The 25274-nt window shown below is 43.6% G+C and overlaps 1 protein-coding gene across 1 annotated transcript; it reads left to right on the forward strand.

The window, feature by feature from the left end:
- The first annotated feature begins 4043 nt into the window (after positions 1 to 4043).
- On the forward strand, positions 4044 to 25274 carry LOC149284898 (interleukin-1 receptor-associated kinase 1-like). Its single transcript, XM_089496044.1, has 12 exons — positions 4044 to 4155; positions 13210 to 13383; positions 15048 to 15221; positions 15454 to 15584; positions 16023 to 16202; positions 17099 to 17163; positions 17552 to 17666; positions 18127 to 18447; positions 19498 to 19566; positions 20126 to 20332; positions 22220 to 22784; positions 25033 to 25274. Exons 1-12 carry the CDS (start codon positions 4044 to 4046, stop codon positions 25272 to 25274), a joined length of 2355 nt encoding a protein of 784 aa, XP_089352170.1.

Consider the following 25274-nt stretch of genomic DNA (forward strand, 5'->3'; position numbering starts at 1 on the left):
ACAATTCAATAAATAAAACACCCTAAGCTTGTGCTTCTTGTTCTATGTAATTGTGTTAGAAGAATTTGGAATTTTCGGTTTGCAAAGGTAGCATATTTATTAGTTTGTTCTTATATCCTCTCCCTCAACCTTCCTTGTAATAAGCCTTCCAGCTGCCACCCGGTTTGAGCATTTTCAATAACTATGTTTTAGGTTTTTACACAATTGTTATAGTCGCACAGTTTTATTAATAAACATATTTTCTACTTTGCCATGCTCTTTTAGCCAAACGTTATTGTGACTCTTGTTGTAGAACCTAGAACGGAGGGACATTAGGGATTTGGGTCCCAGTAGGGACTATCTCTACTAACACATCCAAGGGGCTGCAATCACTTTTTAGGAAGAGAATGGTACTGCCTGGAGCCCTCTTGATCCAGGTTCCTCAGGTAGCTCCCTGGGTCCCCTAGTGCTAAAACTGTGACTGACAACAATGCCAGGCAAGGGTGGGGACTGACTAATGATGGCGCTAAAATCATTACTGCAGAGCACATCATCGGGCCTTATGTGGCTGATTGTCCCCTCATGACAAGAACTGATCATAACCAGAATAGGAAAGTAATTAAAACCAAGTGTAGCTTGAGGGGAACCCCATCTCCTTTTCCAACACTAACCACAGTATAGAAGTGAAGTTGTTGCAGCCAGGGCCAGCTCTACCCTACAGGCAAACTAGACAGCTCCCGAGGGCACCGAGCTGCTAGAGGGCATCACCATCATATTTCATCCAGGTGTCCATTTCAGACACAATCTTGAAGTTCATTTTGACTCATCATACCACCGGAGGGGTCTTACCAATCATTTTAGGTGACTTGGTTTGCAGGCGTTCCATGCACACACCACACATTGTAAGCTTCTAGAAATGAGGGACACATGGGCAGGATTGAAGGTTTGATTTGAGCACCTCAGAAGGACTGTCCCTTCAGAAGAGGGACATATGTTTGCCTTTTTATTGCAACTGAAACTTACAGATGCAGAAAACGTTATTCCAGGGTGAAGGTGGTGGTTGTGTGGGGTGAGGGTAGGTTTTGCATATTTAATAACGGGTAATTGATGGGTATTTAAGGTAATTTCCACTTCGCACAAACAGCTCAAGACTCCATGCTTTTTGTCTTAAAACTAACACCATGAAAGGGCATAATTTGTTTCAACAATAAATGTTTATTAGGTGGATTGCTAGACAAGATAACTGTGTGATATACACCGATCAGCCATAACATTACGACCACCTAATATTGCGTAAGTCCCCATTTTTCTGCCAAAAAAGATGCAGGGTGCGCTTATGTATGGGGGAACTGAAAAGGCTGCAGCTATTACTGCGCCCGTTGTCTATCAGAACCAGCATTCACTTTTTCAGCACTTTTCGGTACAGCCGCTCGTCTGTTGGATCCAGATCCTTCACCTCCCGCGTGCATCAATGAGCCTTGGCAGCCCATGACCCTGTCGCTGGTTTTAACTACCGCTAACAAGCTGATCGGAAGAAACGATGTTAAAGGGACCCAGCGACTTAACAGGGAACTGTCGCCGTCACAGATTTTGGCGTTCGTTTCATTAATGAAATCTATAAGTTGTGCTTTTGTTTTTCAATCGGTGCAACTGTTTAAGAGCCGTAGTTAACCTCATAGGACCCGAGCTTAGTTTGGTGAATTTCCTGTCCTGAAGTTTTCTCCTTCCGCTGCTGCCTAAAGCATCAACGTCAGTCGTCATCACTATTATATCATTTAGATATTGTCTTGTGGTTGTAAGGAAATTGCAGAATTTGTTGCATAAATAGTTACTTTATAGTTCTATGTTTCATGCAGGTACTTACCTGCCCAAGATCCTCTGCTATTTGAGATGCTAGTTCCTGCAACCTGGAAACCTCTTAGACATTGGAAACCACGGCATTGATTGCATCACACATGACGCAAGGTGTGATGTAATAACATAAACATCAATATGCTGCAAAGGGTGTCAAAGTTTCTTATTGCCACAAAAAATGCATGACAATGCTCTAGGTTCATGTGCGTGGCTGCTGACATCAGCTCAGGGCAGTATCGCCCTTTAGTGTCAGAAGGTGGCTGAGAAAGGTCCCACGCGCCTATGGCTAACATTGGATGTCAGACACGTGAATCACGTGGATTAAGTGACACCCATGCAAAATGTTAACTTTTCCTGCACTTCTCCTTCAAGTAACAAAAACGTACATCGCTAGGAAGCCTACATACAGCATAAATCTGAGAGAATCGGTGGGAATTCCACTTTAATCTCATTTGCAAAAGTTCATTGGACGGGTCACTACCCACCATGTCCTCGGGCAGGGAATTTCTAAGAAAGGCCCAAAAGACCAAAGCCTGGGGCAGCAAATATGGTGTAAGCTATTGATTACCATTTCGAGGCACTTTCACTCACTATACTAACTACATGAAAAGAATGGAGTGACATAATTAACTACTTGTCTGCTGCCCAGGTGTGTAAACCAGTTTCAAACTACACAAATGGCAACAGGTTTGGGTGTGAAAATACTATCATAAAGGTGTCAAAAGAAATGGCTCTAGAATGTTTCCAATGCCCTGTCCTGCAGGCGCCTGCTCTCCATCATAGAAAAGATCCTCAGAGCAGCCCTTGCCGGTTTAGTATTCTAGGCAGCTGCCTATTTTGCCAATGATAGGGCCCAGATCTGTCCGAATAGCTGCCTGCCCAACAAAGCCAAAGGTAAGCGCTTTCCCAAGTCTGCTTGAGAATCTGGTATTTCTCGTGGTCGTCCTCCCGGCAAATCAATATGAAGCTGCAGCCCATTGGATATATGAAACATTAATATTTTATATGTCCAATACACATTGCAGACGTTGCTAAAGTGGATGTGTTACTCCTTATCTGCCTTCTGGTAGGCTGATGACATGGGTGGGCAGGCCAAACACGTTAATGTTGTATGGGGTGGGCGGGGGAATGGCTGTGGGCAGGGAGTGGGGCGTGTGTTAACACCACTCCTGTGACCCAGAGATTTTGGGCCGTGGCCTGGAGACCCAGAGAAGTGCTGTGTAAATTGCTGGCGCTATATAAATAAAAGATAATAATAATAAGAAGAAGAAGTTCACCCAGAGTCTCTGGGCGGAAATCCAGAGAATTCCCAGGTATGCTTAGCAGTAATGTACATTGGCGTAGGCCGACTAGGCCTAGGTTGGCAGGTACTGGGGTTTGGCAGCCTGCAACCATAAAACCGCGGGCCCATCAGGGACCAGGCTGCACCACAGTCTTCTTAATGGGACGATTGGTTAAATCAGAGATCACCCTTATAACTGACCATTTTGACCTTAGGAGGTGGGGCTACAGTACATGAGGTCATATCCTGGCGCTCACAAAGGGGCTGGCGGTGTTGACATGAGTGCTAATGCAGTCCTCAGACTAGATCCACCCGTTCATTATACTTCTTAGATTCATGTAATAGATACCAATTAAACTGTGTGCACTACAAAGCGCCTTATGTGTTTACTGTGCTTTCAACTGCTAACAAGTGGCACTTTGTGATTAGAAGTGTGACCTTTACGTGTGTTTTATTTATCTTTATGCATCTTTCTCCTCCAGCAGCAGAAAGAGAGGGGGGAGGAATTGGGTCACAAAGAGGGACTGCCCCTACTGTAAAGGGACACTTGGAAGGTATCCCATCCCAGGCATGTGTGCCAATTCTGAGCATGTTATACCAGTCTTCTCTATGTGCTTCCCTCCCAGTGTACAGTTCCCGGCCCGGCTGTATCAACACCTCTGTGAACCCACACCCCTACTGTAATAACAGGCAATGTGAGTGTAAACAGCTGCCACGCACAACATGGCCGCCAGAGCCATGCACCCACGTCCCGAAACCGGCGTGATGTAAATGGTGATTTTGAAGGGGGAAGTGATTCATTTTTTTTTATGGAGTTATTCATTACCTCGGCTCCGGCCGTGTGACAGACCCGGCTCTGCCCCAGTCTGTGCTGGGTGTGTGTCAGGTGTTCGGATCTCTCCATGATCGCCAGCGATACCCCGTCACCATGTCCAGCTGCCCCATCGAGGACATCTTCCTGTACAAAGTGCCTGCTTACACCATGTGCAGGTTTTATGAGATCATGGACTCCCTGGACGACTCTCTTTGGAAGAAGTTCGGTGAGTTCTCAGAATCAGCCCCCCGTGCAGCAGCGTCCGTGGGCGCAGGACTGCTACTGGCCCCGCTGGCAGGGATCTGGGTCCCGGAGTCATGCTGGGGGTCCTAAATAAGTCCACAACCGTGGATTTCTCCGCGAGTTTTGGGATCGATGGGGGGCTGTTGCTTTCTGTGATTTTGGAAGATGATGCTTTGGGGGTTTAACCTGTTGCTGTTTACTTCTTGGGAGGGGGAGTAATGTGCCAGGCGGGGGGCAGGGGCATTAGTGGGTTTGGGGCAGCTGTCATGTATTGATCGGCTGTGGATTTATAGCTGTCGGTGTTGGTCGTGGATATGGGTGGCTTTGGAGGTTTTAGGGAGTCACAGGATGGGTGAACGTTGAATGTGACAGTCAGGGGTCTCTGATAAAAACTTTTAGGGTGGGGTATCGGGGCTGTCAGATTTGTTACTACTTATGCACCTTGGAGTAACACAGGTTAACATCAGTAACAGCATGAAACAAAAAATACCCATTACTACCTAGTAACAGCCCCCCCCCCCCGGATAGGCTGTTACTAGGTGCTAATGGGGTAATTTGTATGGGGGGGGGCTTAATCCTTGGACCCATACAAAAATACCCCGTTAGTACCTGGGGATGGACCTCGGCTGCCTGAAGAATGGCTGAGCTCAGCTGAAATACTTACATCTGGATCTTATTATTGACCGCTCTCTGATCATATGTATTCAGCAGAGACCAGTCTTTCCTTAAACTATCCGAAAAAGATTTGGGATATTCAGATTTTTGATGACTGAAGCTGTTTCTCTTTACAAAACATTTGTTATGAGTTAGCAAATAAAATGTGGCACTTCTGATGTTTAATTCTTTTCTCTGTTTGTAATATTGTATGTAGTTACTGAGAGTTAAGGTTGGAACTGCACCTTCAATAACTGATTTCCCTATTCATAAAGTACAAATGATTAAAAATATCGCCTAAGCCCCAAAAAGAAAATTTATTCCACAGTGGTTAATGTTTGAAGACGGTTGGGTGTCATAGGAGTCTCCTTATGGTTAATTACCCTTCTCTGTGTGTAATTAAGTATCGTAATTCTGGTATAAGGTGCCATGGTGTGTTTACAAGCCTGTTGCAATGCTAATAAAATGAAACAAAATAATAATTTCTTGACGTCTGACCTCACCTGGAGGTGGGCTGCCTCGGTTCTTGTGGAGACAGAAACGTGGTCATGTAATGTGGTGCTACGTGACCCCGTGGTAATAGTGCGGCCAATCAAACAATGGGTAAGCAGCTAGAGAAAGGCTCTTGTGGAATAACATAAGTGTGTGAATTAGAGTAAGTGTCTGTATGTTTTCTATATGTTCGTGTGAATGTGTGTTACCATGTTTGTTAGGGTGAGTGGATATGTGTGTGTTCATGTGAGTTTGTATATGTTGGCATGAATGTTTTTTAGCATGACTGTGTTGGTGTATATACGTATGATTGTATATGTGTAAGAATGTGTGTGTGTTAGCATGAGTGAGTGTGTTTGTGTCAGAATGAATGTTAATGTGTGAGTGTGTTTGTGTCAGAATGAATGTTAATGTGTGTGCTAGTGCCTATGTTTCTGGGGGGCACTCAGCTTTCCTGTCCGCAGACTCTCCCCTGACCTCACTCTTATTATACATCACAGATTCTTCTCCCCTTCAACACTTCTGCTGCCCCCACAACAACATGGGCAATGGGAATTAGACGGTTAATTGTTGCTTATGTACATAGATCAGTTTACGGGTTAAGAACTAATTTTCTTACCGAGTTTTACAACTTCTTTACCAAACAACAAACATTTGCAGGGTTGGCTCTGCTATACATTCGAAATAGATGGCTGCTTAAGGGGCACCACTATGCGGTTTATTCGTGTGTTGGCAAGGAGGGACGTGCTGGAAACGTAGGACGCCTGGGACGCTAGAGGAAGTCTTAAATCCATCGGCCTCGCGGGTTACAGACCTTCCTGCAGTAAGGATCCCAAGTCATTTCATTTTGGGTGTGAATGTCTCTTTTCCGGAAAGTGTGCCTTTTTATTAGGGCGTATAACGTGTGTCTCTTTAAACACCCAGAAGAGCTTTTCTGTTCAGGGATTCTCACGTCTCCAACTCTCTAATTTTAGGTAATTTTCCCATCGGTTGAATCACTCGTTAGGGCGGATTTTTTCAAAATACACACAGTATTAATTTTCTTCTGGAATAATATTCCAATATATTTATTTCTAGACTGCAATATTTTTGTTTTTGTGTAAATATTTTCTAAGTTGTAGCTTTAGGAACTATATTTATATTAAATTTATATGGGGTTTGCTACAATCTTTTTTTTTTTTTGTTTTGTTTATTATATTCATCATTAGGGTCGAACTGACAATGATGAGGCAGCCCTGGCACTTTAAGGCCAGCGGCCACCTGATGACATAAGTACAGCCAACAGCTGGGTATGCGCGGCACGCCTCGTTTTTAGCATATCCAGCCGGCAGCCGCACTCTGTTGGCCAGCTTCCCAATAGGCATTAGCCTGCTGTGCCAGGTGGCCGGTCCGGGCCCGTTCGTGTGCCGCTAGAAAACATTGATACGTGGGATATTTAATGACCTCTGTTTTTTTCAGATCACAGGATTTCTGCTTACCTGCTGCTTGTATTACCTGCTTTCCCATATTGCGTGCTTCAACATTCTTGTGACTTGATTGTGATTGGGGTAGGACTATTTGGAGGTGTTAATCACCATGGAAACCAATGTGCTCCTTCTGGTTGCGTTCTTAGGAATACTTTTCTTAGTAATCTGTTAATATTATTTTAAAATAAATAAGTTTTACATATCACCTTCATATTCCACAGCCCTATACGATGGGTAAATAGCGGGTAACAACGAATAACAATTTCACCTACAGAAACAAGTGGGGAGGGTCCTGCTCAAAGGAGCTTACAACCTAGAGATGTTAAAACCTTATCCCCTCTCTTTTCACTCCCCCCCCCCCCCCTCCGGGGATCTATTCACTAAAGGGAGAGTTGTGGTTTTAACTCTTTTATTCACTATTCATCATGAGGGGCCAGCACTGGCAGGTTTCTTCTTTTAACAAGTGCTGAACTGACCCTGTATTATGCATAATTCAACAGTCGTGGAGACTTCTCATTGATTTAACTATACATTATACAGGGCCAGCCAAGATCTTCCTGCAGTTGAAGCTTGCTGGGGATGGCTCTTCCGTGTATAGCAAAGTCAAGGAGCTGAAACACAACTCTCCTGTCAGCTCTCCCTTTGGTGAATCTCTCTCTCTCTCTCTCTTGGGTTATTCTGAGAGAGGCAGTTTACTGCGAGTTGGGAATCAATCGCTGATAATCTGAACTCTCCTATGAACGAGGCCCGTCTTACACCCCCGGTACAACAGTCTGTACGGTTTGCAGCGCTTACCGTGTAAAGGGAGCGGGGCTGACCCTGTATTTACCCCATAGATACGCATCAAACGCATTCTCTGCATAACATGCATTGGAACGCTTCCCGCACCCGGAGCTCAGCCAGAAGAACAATCAAACTATTGTTTCTTTGGGATTTTCGTGCCGTGTTCGGACCCTTGGGGGCCCCTAGGCCAGCGCACATGGGCAGTGATGTATCTTCCTTGGCCTGACCCAGCACCCTGGCCCCCACGACCATCGTTTTCTCTGCCGAGGGAATGGTGGGCACAGCCTCCATGGTGTAAATGGGCTGCTAATCGCCCACCCGTGACTTGATAGACTGGGCCAGGATAGTTACGACACACAGGCACCCATGGTGCGCCACTGCGTGTTGTTATTTTATTTGTGTTCCACTTATCTCTGGTTGTGATAAAAATATATTTTTTTTAATCCCTACTTCTGCTCTGTTTAAAGATTAAAGGTGCTGTTCCATTTAAGTAAAACTCTTCATTCCCTCCCTAACGTGTTACGCAAATAAAGCGGCAGATCTGCCATTTTAAACTCTTCTCTAAGGGTTTAACCACATAACAGCATTTTAGGAAGCTTTTGCAGTTTCTATGGCAACAACCTATCAATCCTTGCTTTTGAGCCACGCCAAGCATTCCCAGAAACATTCTGAATCAGGCACAATTTTGCACGGTTAAATAATTATTTCTGAGGTTTACATTCAGCATTGCCACGTATGACATTTACTTATAAAAGAGTTAAACTCTCCAGAGTAGATGGAAGAGCATATTTAATCTTATCGCCTGCTAAATCTTGGCTTGACTTCAATAGAACGTTTGCAATATCCACAGGCTCGGCGGGGTAAAAATAATATGTCGATTCCATGCATGTTTAAATCCCTCACTGTATTATCCTCCACCGCTTCTGCTGGGAGGCTGTTCCATTTATCTACCACCCTCCCAGTAAAGCAAAACTTAAATAAAACACATTACTTGAATGGTGCAAATGTGCTTGTTTTCTTGAATTGGACAGTATATTGTGCTCTTATTTTTTTTTTAATTGGCTTGGTTCTGAAAATTGAGTCCATACTTTTTGTTGGTCCAATATAAAAAGTTATGTAAATTACAACAAAAAAGGACCTCGGAAGTCTCTTTTTCAGATTATTTTGCCTTATGTTTCTCCGTCTTTTTTCTTTAGTGCCATTGTCTTTATTTCAGTAAATTGAAAACTGAAACATTTTATTAACCCTTTAATATTTGCTATTAGTCATTGTTACAAACGTTGGGAAGTCCCTGCGACAATCCCAGCCTTTCTCCGAAATCCCGCTTTATTGTAAATCTAGAAGAAATATGTTGGGCATCCTTTATCCGGCCCACGCTGCGCCTTTTAAATATATGATGGTTAAAGGCTTCTGACGCCACAGGCAATCCTAATGAAGTCTGCTCCTCAATAGACTTTCATAGGTGTATGTGTCTGGCTGGGTGGTTAAGACCGAGCTATTCTATTGTTTCCAACAGACAGTGTGATAAGAATCTAGTAGATTGGGCTAAAATAACAACTGGAAAGCATAGAAATGTTAATATGCAGCTGCCCTAGAACATTATATTCTGCAAATCCTGAAACTCTGGGAAAAAAAGCTAAGATTTTAATATTTTTGAAGATACATTTAATCTGATGCTAGTAGCATTTTTAAAAATCTGTGATTTTCCCTTTAATGTGCAGTCCCCCCCCCCGCCCTCCTGCCTTCCCGTAATCAGGTTTTATGTAATAACTGATGAAAGCTGTTTTTATAGAACTGTAAGTGCATTAGGATGGATGATTTTGTGTATCATTAAATGGCTTTTTTTTGCTTGTTAATTGTCTTAAAAATCTTTTTTTTTTTTTTTTTTTAAAGGCTCGTCTTAAAATATATTAAAATAAATCCCCCACTGATTTTAGGCGTGGTTCTGTAGTTTTCGTGTTGCGTGTGCTATGGTTTCCCCGGTGCAGAGCAATTATATCTGCAATATTTTCTTTCACCGTAGTAATTGCTCGATTGACATCACCTTCTAGGAAATATTTATGAGAAACTCCCTTTTTTTTTTGTCCGCATGCGAATGAGAATTAGTATATCCTGTCTGAAGGGGTACGGGTTGCTATAAGAAGATAAAGTAACTGCTCAGGGCCCCCAGTGATCTAAGGGCCACTTAGTTGTCAGAACATAGCCACATGCTGCTCCCTTGGTTGGAGAAAGTAACCAGGAGACCCCGGCGCAGCTGAGTTTCACCCGGAGACTCTGAGTCAAACCTGGAGTATGTATGTATGATGATACCTGCAGTCATATAATAAGATCACTTGCAGTCATATAATAAGTACAGTAGTAATGGGAGATGAGGTCCTGCCCTATAGCGTTTACGATCGGCGTATTATTTACATACAGTACTGTCCAAAGTTTTTTTGGGCAGGTGTGAAAAAATGCTGTAAAGAGAGCTTTTAAAAATGGACATGTTAATCGTTTATTTTTTATCATTTAACAAAACAGAAGAAAAATGTAAATCGAAATTAATATTTGGGGTGAGAAGCCTTTGCCTTCCAAACAGCATCAATTCTTCGAGGGACCTATATTTAGGGGTATAATTAAACAATTATACCAAACAGGTGCTAATGGTCATCAATTTAATATGTAGGTCAAATTACGATCATTAACTGTAGGAGGATTAAAATAAGGTAAGGAACACCCAAACTCAACAACAAGGTGAGGTTGCTGAAGACAGTTTAATGTCAAAGACATGGCAAGACACAGCAACAAGTCACCAGGTAGTTATACTGCGTCAGCAAGCTTTCTGTCCGGCAGAAATTTCACGGCAGACAGGGGTTTCCCGCTGTCCAGACGGAAAGGAAATTAAATGATAAAAATAACTTCTTTAAAGCATTCTTATGTTACCAAACGTTTTTCACGCATGCCTAAAACTTTTGCAGAGTACAAACGTAATCTGTTTCCATCTTCAGTCTATGTTGCTGCGGGCATTTTGTATTTTCTTCCATTCATATTAATTCATATATTCTAGTGTAATATTTTGTAATCTTAGTAACACAACACTTGTTGCTAGCTTCCCTGCTGAATCGCTTCTACAAAACACCCTTGCAGCCCAGACAGGTCTGTGTTTCTGTCATCGGCCTAATGTTGCGCTGGTATAAGGGAGATAATGATGTCATATTGTGGTCTGAATCTCTGCTTCGCAGCCGTGGCTCTGGGTTCTGTACTGCTTGCCATGGATTAAATACCGTATTTGCTCGATTATAAGACAAGGTTTTTTTCAGACCAAATGCTCTGAAAAATACCCTTCGTCTTATAATCAGACCTCAAATAGGTCTGACTATGAGACGACTAAGATCCAGATCCCCCGCAGCTGCAGGGGACATGGATCCTCCTGCCCCCTCCCCACTTACCGGTACTTCTGAGTCCCCGGTGGGGAGCTGCAGCAGGAAGGAGGTGTGGCTAGCAGCGGGGGTTGTCTGCGTCCATCACGCAGACCTTCCCTGGCTGCCAGTGCGTGGGATCTACACGCTGCCCCGGCTACATGACAGGGAAGTCAGAAGCACCGGTAAGTTTGGGGGGGCCGGGGGAGTGTTAAATGGGGGGCATAAGGCATTTCTGGAGGCAGAGTCCTCTGTGAAATGCCTTTTAACCCCCTTAATGCCACTCTGCCTCCAGAAATGCCTTTTTAACCCTCTATACGCCACTCTGCCTCCTGAATGCCTTAAACCTCCCTATATGCCACTCTTCCCCATAATATGCCTTTTAACCCTCTAAATGCCAGAGTGGCATATAGGGGTATAAGGCATTTCTGGAGGCAGAGTGGCACATAGGGGGTCAAAAGGCATATCATGGGGCACAGTGGCATATAGGGTTAAAAGGCATATCATGGGGCACAGTGGCATTTAGAGGGTCAAAAGGCATATCATGGGGCACAGTGGCATATAGGGTTAAAAGGCATATCATGGGGCACAGTGGCATTTAGAGGGTTAAAAGGCATATCATGGGGCACAGTGGCATATAGGGGGTATAAAGCATTTCTGGGGCAGATGTGCATAACTGGGGGGCAGGTTGGAAGATAGAAGGAAATAAAACCATAATATTTTTCTCAATCATAGCTTTTATTAAAAAAAAAAAAAAATAGTTTAGATGAATTAACATTTACTGGTAAAACTTTTTTCCTATAGGGTCATCTTATATTCGGGCTTTTTCTTTTTTTTCCTAAATTAATATTCAGATTTGGGGGGTCGTCTTATAATCGAGCAAATACGGTATGTTTCATGGGAGGCAGGCATAAATATTGTGCAGTATAATACTTGTGGGCAACTTTTTGCCCCAAAAATGCAGGTGATGTCAACAAGGCTTATGAGCTTCTGTCACAGCGTGAAACGCGTTAACCCTTACTGCTTGTCTCCTCGATGTTATCACCGACACCTTGCTGCACATTAAAAACACTTTATTGAGTACAAAGTCTTTAATTTTTTTTTATCTCAATAAGGGTCACTTCTTCTTGATTCTCCATATGGGTAATGAGCAGGAAACCTGTTAATAAATATTGATACATATATACCGTAAAAGAGTTTAATATGCAGGAAAAAAGTACATGTATATAATATGCAGCTTTCCATGTACTTACACTCACACATACCAACACTTATAGACGGTGATAGTGAGCACGGTCCTCCACAAAGCCGTTTCCATCAGCGCTCACTCCGTCCCAGCAAGAATCATTTGTGTTTACTTTGTATGATTTAGGAAAACGCAATTTATGAATTTGTTCTCTTTTTTTATTTTATTTTACAATTAGCATCATAATGTGTGTACATAAATTTTTATTTTTACATTTTTTGTACAAGCCCTTTTTTTTAATTTTTTTTATTTTTTTATTTTAAAAAGCGAAAGAGAGAGAAAGGGGCGCCGAGTGGTTTTCGCTTACCAAGCTGTCAGTACCCGCTCGGCGCCCCTCTCTCTCTCCTCTGCGGCGGGTCTCGGTGCCGGCTTGTAATGCTGAGTGCCGGAAGATTTCCGGCGCTCAGCATTACAAGCCGGCACCGAGACCGAACAGGGAGACTCGCCGCAGGACTGCTGAAAGGTAAGTACAAAGGGGGAGGGGGGACGGAGGGAGAGGAAGGGTAGATAATGGGGGGGGGCGGCAGGGACGGAGGGAGAGGAAGGGTAGATAAGGGGGGGGCAGCATTTTAAAATTCGCCCCAGGCGGCATTTTGCCTTGGGCCGGCCCTGATAATAGGTAGAGAAGTCTTAAAGGGCATTATGAATGGGATACAATAGATATGGATTCATTGGAAGAGATGCCTGCCCCAAAGAGCTTACAGTCTAAGTAGTAGTAGGGAACTGACAGGCATTTAGGTACAATCTGGAGGAGGTAAGTGTGATTTGCGAGAGTGCGTGCGAAATAAAGGTTTGTAAGTTACTAGAATACAAGAAAAAGTCCTCGGTTAGTTCGGAAGAGGGTTTTAGAAGCTTGGCGAATGTCTGGTGGTCAGAAGTTTGGGGAATGGCGCAAGGAGGGGTGAAGGTTTTAGCCGAGATGGAGATGTAGTTGTAAAAGGAGCAGCCGCTAAGTGCGTTGGTTTCAATACGTTTATTTCTGTGTGTCTTACTTGCAGCTTCCATGATCGTTCCGGATCAGACTCAGCTGCGGCTGCTGGAGCAGCACGGGTTGCGTAGCCGCACGGAAGAGGTCATTTGGCAATGGATCAACAAAAATGCCCGCGTTGGGGATCTCCTAGCGGTCCTGACTACTCTAGAGCTGTTACGCGCTCTTGATGTCTTTGAGAACTGTAAGTTGTGGACTTTATCGCGGGAGTAGATTAGAAACGTTTATAGTTACAGCTCTGATCGATGAAAATGTAATACAGATTTTGTATCCCTTATCCGAAAATCATGCATCTGAAATGATCTGAGTTATGGTAGTAGGATTCAATAGTGATAGATTTCTTCTAAATGTCACATTGTAAAATTGTGTGGGTGGTAGATAAATGGCAATACAAACATAGGGGCGCATGTACATGTGGGAAAAAAAGAAGAAAAATAATAATAGTGTGATAATGTATGATACAAAAAAATTATATGTAAGTGTTGTGAATGCACTCACAAAACATAGAAGGTGAACAGGCTCTTCAGAATAAAATGTTTCTTTTATTTCTTCATGTTTCTAAAATATCCAAATAAAAGAGAAAGAAACCAATGGTGCAGTATTTTCTTATAATGGTTTAAGAAAAGTTGGATTGCACTTACAAGACAGTCGATAAAATCAGGCACTTCAGTATAAAGTCCACGGGTACAAATGAAAAGTCCTTTGAATAGTCCTTTGAATAGTATTTTAGAAACATGAAGAAATAAAAGAAACATTTTATTCTGAAGAGCCTGTTCACCTTCTATGTTTTGTGAGTGCATTCACAACACTTACATATAATTTTTTTGTATCATACATTATCACACTATTATTATTTTTCTTCTTTTTTTTCCCACATGTACATGCGCCCCTATGTTCGTATTGTCTTCTGTTGAACACTGAGAGGAGTGTTATCTTGGGCTGCGGCAGTACTGTGAGGAAGAGTATATATATATATATATATATATATATATATATATATATATATATATATATATATTTTTCTATCTACTCACCTGGTGTTTATTCCTCCTTTTATTCGTTTGGTAGATAAATGGAGCAGCTTTCCATCAGAAGTGGTAGCGGCTAATATGGCGAGGGGATATAAAGGTGTCTGGGATAGGGATATAACTATCCAGAATCTAACACGAGACCCACGGCTGATTAAGGTCTAAGTCTCTGCAGCAGAAAAAAACAGGCAAAAAAGAAACTTTTTAGGAACTAACTTGGATATGTATCAGTGGGGATTAAATCAGGAAGCCAAGAATGAAGCTGATCTGTATAGCAGATAAAAGTGTCAATATACCGAGTTCACAATCATCCCAACTTCAAAACTTTTATAACTATTTCCATTTTTATGCAGTTTCATGTTAATTGCATGAACTCCAGTGCATTTTACTGCTTGCAAACTGGTGCTGGTGTCAACTGAAAGCAGGAAGCATACTGCTGTATGCTTTTCGCACATGCTCTGTAGAACCCCCTTCTAGCCAATGGGAGGTCAGCTGTCTTTTAATAGCTTATAGGGAATAGCAGCGTCCATAATGGCCGGGCTATTGCATGCATGCTGCCTGAACGCCTGTCGGCTGCTGATTCAGTGGCATGCGCAAGAAGTGTACCTACCAACACTCCCTGCTTTCAATAAAACAAATGAAACACAAATATTTTCCTCTCCTGCAAGGAACACACGCTCCAGATTGCAGGCGGTAAAATGTACCCCAAAATGCATGTTTATAGTCTGTTGCAGATTTACAGAGCTCTTGTCACATTTAAAAAGTCTGATTATTGCAGTCCTGAGATCTGATTTGCTATGTTTTATTATTATGTTTGCAGGGAGGTCAGAGTGCAAATCTCGTTTATCTCCATCGCAGAACGCCCCTCACCGGAGGCGCTCTTCCCCTCCTCCACCATATCCGCATCCTTGCCCTGCCCCAGAGCCATGTCCCGCGGAACAGCAAGAAAAAAAGCAGCAGCCACGGACAGGAGCCACGCCAACGCAGCCCTACGGTACGCGAACATTGATGATGTCACTGATTATGTCCTTTATGTACCTTGGCTTTGGAATGAAATTGAATGGTGCAGTCAACTGGTTTTAAAACAGCTTTCGTAAATAACCCCCATCATACTTATCCATAGCCAGCAATAGTTCTACTTTACTTTACAAATTCTGTGTGTGCATATTATATATATATATATAAATACATTTTATTATTAATTTTTTAATTTGTCTTTTTCTTAGAGCTACCACCTCTGCCGCTACCTGAGCCTCCTCCTGAAGACCTCCTCTTAAGTAGTACTTGCCCTTCCCAGGCTTCCAGCACAGGGGGAAGCAGTGACAGCGCTCTCAGTAGCATCCATTCTTCTGTGCAGGTATATCCAGAGGACGTAAATACGCCCTTTGCTGTGCATATCACACCATGTCACCCCCTTACCTTAATGCTGGTCCTTTTCAAACTATTTGGGTCTGAGGGCCGCAGTTTGGCTACTGCTTTTCTAGGCTGAGGGTTTTAGAAACATTTTTGGTTCATTCTTGCCCTTCTATGGCCACGCTTGTCCTGGCCGCAGATCTAGTGTTGATCAGTATCTGTATCATTTAAATTCAGGTTGACTTTAAGTTAGTTTAGTTTAAACTATTTCCGGCAAAGCACATGCTTCTGCCTTACAATGGCTACTTATTAGGCATCAAACCAATGCGTTTCCGGCTTATCGCTCTCCCGACCCGGAGAAGGCCTCGCTTTGCTTTAACGAGTGGCTTTAGTGGCGCGGGAGCAGATAACCTGGATTTAATACGCCGTGTCTCTTCCTCAGGAGTCTGTTGTTTCCAGTGGCTTTGTAGAGACGACCAAGCATTTTGTGTGGAATTTCAACGAGCTTGTCCAGGGTACGAACAATTTCTCCCGCTCCCTGTTGATCGGGGAGGGTGGTTTTGGCTGCGTCTACAGGGCAACCATGCGGAACACCGAATATGCAGTCAAGCGGCTGAAGCAGGTGTGCTGATCACAGAATGGGCTCTGTGTATAATGTTTTCTTAAATCTGCTTTGATATTAGAATTATCTGGAGAATGGACAATGGACATGTCTCTGAGTCACAGGTAAAAGATAAATGCAAATGAATCCCCTTTCTAGCAAGGACTGATAAAGAGCCGGGTTTCAATACGGGTCCAACTGGACACCTTCCCTTATGATAAATGTTCCCTTTTTTGCATAGTCATGGACTACAGAGCTGTTTGCCCCAGGAGATAGTATGAACAGTAGTCACCAGGTGGCCAGGTTTACATCAATGTGCATGTCTGCTAAGTGATGCCATCAAGCAGGCATGAGAAATGCTGTAATTACAGGTGGATCGGCTGGCAGCCTCAGCCTCCATGTTCCTGGTAACCGTTGTGTAGGAATGTGGTGATGGTAATGCCAAAGATCTCAGGAACTGATCTCCTACGTTGTAAACAAAGAGCTCTATTCTAAAATGCAGCTACACAGTGTCCGTATACCTGGGAACTTTCTGACTCCGGCTACCCGGAGCCCCTCTCTCGCGTGATGTGGGTAAGAGGTCCTGCACGGTCGGTGGGCAGTCCTGCTGATGTCCCGGGACGCGCTCTCTTTAATGGAGAAGTGGCGAGGAGTGGGGCGTGCTGTAACACCACTCCCCGCCACCCAGAGTTTCCACCTTAGTGACCTGGAGAGTTCCCAGGTATGAGGGTCAGCTCTGGTCTTATGAGCTGAGACTGTTTCTTGAGAAAAGCCTTAAGTGAGATTTAGGCAGAATGTTTTTACTGATATTGCACCAAGTGCCTTCATAAAATGTCAGCTCCTAAAATTCATGGCAAATGGCTATGAGTAGACATTTATTGAAACCGTCGTCATGGCCGCTTGTGCTCTTTTGTTAGGACTCTGAGCTGGAGTGGAGCACAGTGAAGAAGAGCTTCCTCACGGAGATAGACAAGCTGACTTGGTAAGCGTGCGCAGGTACCTCACGTTTTCTCTACAATTCAGGTCCTGAGATTTCCCAAACGTATTTACATATTATAATATCTATTGTCTTCTTTTTCTAGTTTTAATTTAAACTTTTTTGTGTTTTAAATAGCTAGTATGTTTTATTTTGTCCAAAACTACAATTTGTAATTTGTAAATCAAATTGCTACATTGTTACGTTCTAAGGTGTTGGAAATTTGGTGATCTTCCAAAACAGTGTACAAAAAATGATATGGAAAGAACTCTGAGCACATTAATACGCATTCTCTTCATGTTTTAGAATAATTTTCTAATTTTTTCCATGCAGATTGCTGGAAAAGTAATCCCGGTAAATTAACCCATTTGTATATATTTTCTTGTTTCTGCAGTCTTCGACATCCCAACATAATCGATCTGGCCGGTTACTGTGTACAGGGAGAAGAATACTGCCTTGTCTATCTGTACCTTGCCAACGGTTCACTAGAAGATCGTCTCCACCACCAGGTGATGGCCAAACCATGGGTTGCAACACGGTCAAACCTTTAAAGTCCCCAGTTCTCCCACTCAGTTATCCAATATGTTCGGGAGATTTTGCCCCTTCTTGTAGGAGAAACGTTCCAGGGAAGCCCCATCTGATGGGTGGTAAAGCCTTATGATTTCCTAGCATGCGTTACTGTAAGGTCACCCTCACCCCCCAGGAAAGGACTTGCGAGTGTCTGCGGGGAAAACATCTATTCTTTGAGGAACTGAGTAGGGAAAGAAGTTGGAGGTCACCGGATGCCCTGTAATGAGGATATAACTACAAAAAAATACATTTGCGTATGGCTCAGACGCTGCTTTCCCTGCTTCATTACACACACCCCAGGGTTAAAAGTAAGGCTCACTTGATTTAAGGTCATAGTACAGTTCGTTTGGGTTTCATTTGTTGAGGGAATAAACGTATACATCTTGTCTTAACATGCAGGGCAGTTTCTCAATACTTTCCTGGCAGCAACGCGTGGGCATCATGCAGGGCGCAGCCTGCGGCATTCAGTTTTTGCACACTTGCCAGCCAAGCATCATTCATGGAGATGTCAAGAGCTCCAATATCCTCTTAGACCAGGCGCTTGTCCCCAAACTGGGGGACTTTGGTCTGGCTCGATTCAGCCGCTTCAGTAATGACGCAGGTAAAAGCCGCACCGTGGCACAGACCAGTACCGTGAGGGGCACGTTGGCCTATCTGCCGGATGAATATGTGAAGATGGGGAAGCTCACGTTTGAACTGGACACCTATAGCTTTGGTGTGGTGAGTAGCTTTCATAAAATGTATGATTAATGGCAAAGTCGAGGGTCACAGATGAGTAATGAGCATGTGCTGATATTTAATTCTTGATGTTTGGTTTGGAGTTCTAAAACCTTTAAGAAAGATATAAAGCCACACATAATGAGTAGAACACCATAAGAAGTACCGTGTTACAGTGAGAGTCTACAGTCAATTTTTCTACTCCTAGCGCAGGCTTCTCTAATTTCAGATGTGGTCGTAGTTAGTGAAATAATATTTTCCTATGGAAGTTTCTCACCAGTCTAAGGACACTTACTTCTCCAAACCAAGTCCTTGGTGCTCTATTTACTCCAGAGCTGGTGCTTTGGGTTTCTTACTGGAACCAAATTAAACATAAAGGCCTCCAATTGTTGCTGGAAAGAGAATATTATTCATTTTTTAAGAATGTAAAATAGGCTGACGTGATGGCCCCTATAACTTTTAGCCCCTGCTAACTCTTCTCTGCTATGGATGTCTATAATAATAACACTGAAGACACCTTGTGCTGTAACCTGTTGTCCGTTTTGATCAGAAGGAGGATAATGTAGGGTTAATAGTGTACGGTTTTAGTTTCCGGTTTGACCCAAACCCGTCTCTGACAATTCTTCAGCACAGGTCCCTCTGAAGGTTAGTTGTATTCAGGTTAGGAGGTAGAATGATTTCTTTACACTGCTTTGCTTATGGTTGTGTGCCTTGAGTCACCCCAAACTTGTTTCATCCATGAATCCGCTGTTGCACTGAATAGTAGACAGCCCCTAGGTACCTGCTTCATGGGCTTAGCCAGTGGGTACCTGAGCAAGTCCTGCTGTAAGCGTGTGGCATGTCACGCGATGTTGGATTACTCGATATGTTTTAATGGAGGAATTTCATTCTGCTGAAAGCTTTATCGGTCAGAGTTCCCCTTTAGGCGTTCTCCTGGCTCACGCAACAGGTTGTTAGATCCGCCATCTTTCCGTTTAGATGTGCCGGCCTTTCCTATCACATGAGGCGGGCAGACACGTCACGCTGTCTCTTTGTTCTTCTTTGTTTTGCCAGGTGCTGCTGGAGATTCTGACGGGGAGGAAAGCCATTGAGTGTGAGGGCAAGTCTCAGACCAAGTACCTGGTAAGGCCCCTCTGTTTGTAGATGGTGACTTGGAATGACTATTAGGGATGAAGTAACCTGCTGATGCTTGGTTTAGAAGCCTGTATTATTATATCTTATGCTTTAGCTAGGGTCCCAGACCCCTAGGTACAAACCCATGTCCTTGAGAAAGGTGAATAGGGCATAACTGGGAAGAGCGTGAGAACTATAATTCACATATGACCAAAAAGGGGGCACCTAGACATTCTTATGGGGTATCCAGCCACAAGCAAGCCATCCAAAACATGCCTATAAAGTGCATGGCGTGAGCACGCAAAGGATCACATTGTGGTGGAAAGGTGATGCACCTTATTCCACCTGTGGTCATATGTAAGTCCCAAGAACCTCATGGGGGTAATTTTGTAGTTAAATTCAGGACTGCGAATGGATTAATTACGTAAATTCTGCCATTGAGCTTACTTCAGCTAAAATGACTCTTTATACCTAAATATCTCTCCAAAACAAAAATCCCCAGCAACAGATGAAAAGTAGATTTAATGACTCTCCCTATTTAAGTGTCTTCTGTGCTTTACCCTTCTAGAAGGATCTAGTGAAGGAAGAGGAGGCATCCTTGGAGGATGGAACCAGCGCTGGCAGACTGAACAGGCTCTCCCGTGTCTCGTCCCGCATCTGTCGGCACCATTTAGACTCCAGCGTAGGACTCTGCCCTGCAGACGCTGCTCAGGAGCTTTCCCTGCTGGCTTGTCGTTGCCTAGAAAGGCAGAAGAAGCGTCCAGATATGGTGGAGGTACGCGGCTTTGTGTTTAGGACAGACGTTTGCATTGTGTTTGGGCATTGAGCTGTATACCATTTGTTTATAGTTTGTGTATTGGGGATGGTTCCTGTGCATGCTGTATCGCACGTGCATTGAAGTCCGTTGAACCGATGAGAGTAGAAGTCACTCCGTGAGCGAACATACAGACTTGGGCATTTGGATTCAAGCTAATTTTCGTTTTTGTTAAAATTCGTAAAGCGCTCCCTTTGTTTCTAGCCAGTCAGTGGTAAGAATTGTAAGACCTCAGAGGAGGGCAGTTGCAGAGACACTGAATTTTAGATGTAATATAAGGACGTTTTTCTTTACTTGAGAGTTTGGTAGATACATGGATCAGCCCCCTAGCAGAACTGGTAGATACTATTATAGTGAGGGAATTTAAACATGCATGGAATAGGCATAAAGCTATACCTTAGGGCAGACTAGATGGGCTGAATGGATCTCATCTGCTGTCATATTCTATGCTTCCGTGTCCCTTTAACTCTATGAATAGTAGCCGGGAATCTTCTGCAGCATTATTAGATTGCAAAACCTGTAAACCTGTTTGAAACGTAACTGTGGTGTCCTGGGCCAGTGCGGATACCGCAGCCCAATCGCTGAAGGGAATCCCGGGCTTTCGGTTTTATGATTTTTGGTTCCCGACATCTTATACAAGAGGATGTGCTGGATCAGATATCCCGAGCTTGGCTGACTGCGCACGCGTATACACCAATACTATTAATATGACGTTTTATTTGGGACGGAGCACCTTCACTAATGTTTGTGTGATTAACCCCTTCCTGACGGCTATATGGTGTCATTCACCACAATCAAATCATCCTCACCCAAGTAGTCTCTCATCTTCTGTCTTTCCCCCTCCTCCTCCTAGATTGTATAGAAGGACAGGCCCCTCTTCTCCATATATATGAGTATTTATTAATGTGTGTCAGTTTTCGTGTCCTTTTCTGTATATTCTCAATTTGAATTTTGTTGCTTTTTTACTTCCCTTTTGTGACAGCACTACAAAGTCTGCTTGCGCTCTAAAATAAAACGCTCCCAGTGTTAATACCAGAATGATCCCTCCGGTCAGGGCCGGCCCAAGGCAAAATGCCGCCTGGGGCGAATTTTAAAATGCCGCCCCCCCCTTGTACTTGCCTCTCAGCAGTCCTGCGGCGAGTCTCCCTGTTCGGTCTCGGTGCCGGCTTGTAATGCTGAGGAAATCTTCCGAGACCGAACAGGAAGACTCGCCGCAGAGGAGAGAGAGAGAGGGGCGCCGAGCGGGTACTGACAGCTTGGTAAGCGAAAACCACTCGGCGCCCCTTTCTCTCTCTTTCGCTTAAAAAAAAAAAAAAGTGCCGCCTGGAGCGGTTGCCCCACTCGGCTCCATTGTCGGGCCGGCCCTGCCTCCGGTGCTGGCCTAATGTATTTATAGCGTTCTGGCACAAGCGATATGTGTTGCCAAATGGGGATTTGTCTCTGTTTACAGAGTCCATGTATGGTGTGATAGCCGAGGCTTTCTCTCTGGCAAAGCTTAGACAGATCTGATTTAGAAAAGTAGCGTTTGCCCGCTGCATTTATTTAAACGAGTGCATCAATCACAGGTTTTATCCTATTAAGAAGACGACCCTGTTCATGATTGGGCCCTGGCCAAATAATAAACTCGCACACATCCTCTGAAATGTAGCAAGGGCCATGCAGGGCCAGCGGGTTGTCCGATATGCACAGCTGGAGACAAGACATAGAAATTTGCATCATCTGTTTACAAGATTCATATGGCGCAACTGAAAGCACTTCTGGCAGAGGGATGGGGACGGTGGGTTTAATGTGTATTAGCTGGGCACCTGTTGTGTTATTCTGCATGACTTCTGTGTGTTTCATTTCTAGGTTTTTAACACTCTGAAAAAGTTGCATGAGTCTCTTCGTGTTCTTGAATTCAGGAAAGGACATGAAACTCCTCAACCTTCCGCCATGCAAAATCAGAGTCCAGTCGTAGCAGACATCACGTCTAGTTTGAAGGCCATGGTCCTGAGTCCGGAGGAGAATACAGACAGATATATCCCCTATGGAAATCCAGCAGCGGCCATCGCAAAAGGCAGCGTCCGGCCGTTTAGCAGCTCCGTTTCCCAGTATGAAGCCAATTTGGACAGTTGCAGTAGTATTTCTTCATGCAAAAGGACTTTTCAGAAAGGTCCGAACACGCCAGTAGAGAGCGATGAAAGTGTTCCTGACTTCTGTGACACAGCTGCCTCCCGTGGACACAGTGACTTGAATGTTCTCCATTCAGGCAGAGAGCAGAGCAGCCATTTAGCAGCTGCTGCAGCCTTTCTAAGCCAGAATCCAGCGCACAAAGCGCGGACCCAGTTGCCACCTGCTAATACTTTAAGCGGACAGTATTGTTACTCTAGTGATTTGGCCGGAGATAATAGCTTATCATCTGCTGGATCACCAGGTACGCTGCAGATAATTAAAGGGAAATGTTCACCTAAAAATATTTTTTTTTCAGGTCCTTAATTGTATATGAACCGAACAATAATGGGGCGCAGATACATATGAGGAAAAAAGCAGATAAAACCAATAGTGTAAAGTGTAAAACCAATAATGTATGTGAATTTAATGTTGCACTCACAAAAGAAATGGATGATTCAGACCCATCTATGTTGAATGCAAAGTGTCTTTTATATTCTTTAATATTCTTGTAGATTCTAAAAAATAAACTTAATGTGAGTGGATTTTCTGCTGGCTATTTTAACATTCTCTCGGATACTGCACTATTTTAAGTTTATTTTTTAGAATCTACAAGAATATAAAAGACACTTTGCATTCAACATAGATGGGTCTGAATCATCCATTTCTTTTGTGAGTGCAACGTTAAATTCACATACATTATTGGTTTTACACTTTACACTATTGGTTTTATCTGCTTTTTTTCCTCATATGTATCTGCGCCCCATTATTGTTCGGTTCGTTGGAATTTTCACACCCTGAGGAGGAGTGTCTGTTTTTTTGGGTTGCTGCAGTCTTGTCAGGGAAGTATTATATCACTTGTTTATTATATACACCATACGTGATTTGAGGTTTATTTCACGCCTTAATTGTATATAAAATCTCATTGGGCTTTTGCGTGGTGTGTACTGCATGTTGTGTTCATACCCCCGTACGTCCCTGGATAGGCTACCCGCAGCTCTCCCACTTCTGAAGGGCTTTGCCAGGAGTCGGGACTAGCTGTGTGTGAAGGTGTGGCTAGCCATGAATGGGAGGGGCAAACCATGTATATGGGCGTGGCCGCTTCCAGATACTCTTAAGTGGGCAGTGAGTAGGAGGGGAAGTGAGTGTTGAGCAGGGCGGGGCCAGATACCATTCCACTGGGGAAAGCGGAAAGCTACCCGGAGACTCAAACAGCTCTTCACCCGGAGACTCCAGGTGAAACCCGCAGAGTTCCTAGGTATGGTGTATATACCGTACGACTAAAGAATCTAAACAGGCAAAAGCTTGAAGGAGGAGATAAAGAAGTGTTATTATAGGAACATTTAAATACAAGGTGCTAGAGGGAAGTATATTTCAAAGGTTGGGAAATATTAGGACCAGAGGCCGTTGTTTGAAGCCTGGCTGAATGGTCGTTATCTGACAGTTCTGTTTTGCTTGTATCGTTTTGCCTCCTACATAAAGAAACCAGCAGACACAATGTATGAAATTGTCAGTACATACAGCTTCCATAGTCGGGTGTCAGTATTGTCTATAAGGACTGAGCATGAGCCAGAACATTGTTTTTGACCCCTGCAGATTGGACCACCACCAGAGTTGCAGCTATTTTAAGGTCACTACGTTCTTACGTAAGAAGTTCCTGTGTATAAAACAGAAGTCCGTCGACCGCAAGTAAAATAGGAAATAGTAAAATGTATACAGCCCCTTTCCCTTAATAAGTATACTGATTTCTCATGTATCAGAATTCCCAAGTCAGCGATACTTCTGGGCATCATCCAAACAATTGCTTGTTTATTTACCAAGAATCAGCCTCCAGATGTCGTAGAAGTCAACTGATATGTTCAGAAAAATGACAGGTTCACACAATTTGGTTCAAATATCACGGGCGTTGGTTAATATTATAAGTTTGGCAAGTGTTTTGATACCCAAACTTATAGTAGGATTGGTCATATTAACCGACTCGGAGGGTATCATCCTGAGTTTAGGAGGCCGCTTCCAGGGTCAGCCAATAACTGTTCTCTCGACCCGAGTCTTGTTCTGAATGAAGAAAGACATTAGGCGTCTCCTACTAATGAGTCTAAACCATATTCAAAAAGTCACCTCCCCGGGAGGACATTATTTACCCTCGAGTAACTCCGTTGAGAACCAAGTCGTTGGAGTAATTGCAGAAGGTTCTTGGTTAGGGAACTTGCGACAACTAGAGGAGGAGACCTGAGAAAAAACAAAAAGAATTCTTAGTTTTTGGAAATTATAAATAAATTAATAAGTAAAAACCTTCAGAGAAAACACAACATGCTTCTTCTTGTTTTGTTTGGCATCAAAAGTGAAAGCAAAAGCTGCCGTTGGTTGCGCAACAAGATCTTTGGATCTTAAAGTCTTTTTAATGAAAGCTCTTGTCGTGTGTTGAATTGCTTATGTCCTCGATGTCGGCTGATGGACAGTTAGGAAGAGTTTTGTTCCTCTGCTAATACGATCGCCTCCTTTTTTTCCATCAGCTATCCTGGTGCCACATCACCAGATTGTCGTGAATCCAGCCAAGCAGAGGATTGTGGAGCAGTTGGCGCTGTATGATCAGGGGAAAATAAACAGCTTGGAGCTTCTCTCCTCTGGAGTCAGTCCAGGTAACCAGCTTCAGAGCAGCGTCCCGGCCCTCGCAGCTTCCCAGAGGCTGCTCACTTCCAAAAACTGCTCGTCTGAAACGATCGGAACAGGTTTTACCACCATAGATCTTCTCTAA

The sequence above is a fragment of the Sceloporus occidentalis genome, unplaced genomic scaffold, assembly GCF_023333645.1.
Source record: "Sceloporus occidentalis isolate IW3139 unplaced genomic scaffold, rSceOcc1.0.p SCAF_87, whole genome shotgun sequence".
Lineage (NCBI taxonomy): Eukaryota > Metazoa > Chordata > Lepidosauria > Squamata > Phrynosomatidae > Sceloporus > Sceloporus occidentalis.

Excerpts from the sequence above, each read along its gene's own strand:
- LOC149284898 (XM_089496044.1), top strand. The coding sequence starts at position 4,044 with ATGTCCAGCTGCCCCATCGAGGACATCTTCCTGTACAAAGTGCCTGCT. Across the intron at positions 15,585-16,022 it reads GCATCCATTCTTCTGTGCAG|GAGTCTGTTGTTTCCAGTGG; the intron begins GTATATCCAGAG and ends TCTCTTCCTCAG. Across the intron at positions 20,333-22,219 it reads AGCGTCCAGATATGGTGGAG|GTTTTTAACACTCTGAAAAA; the intron begins GTACGCGGCTTT and ends TTTCATTTCTAG.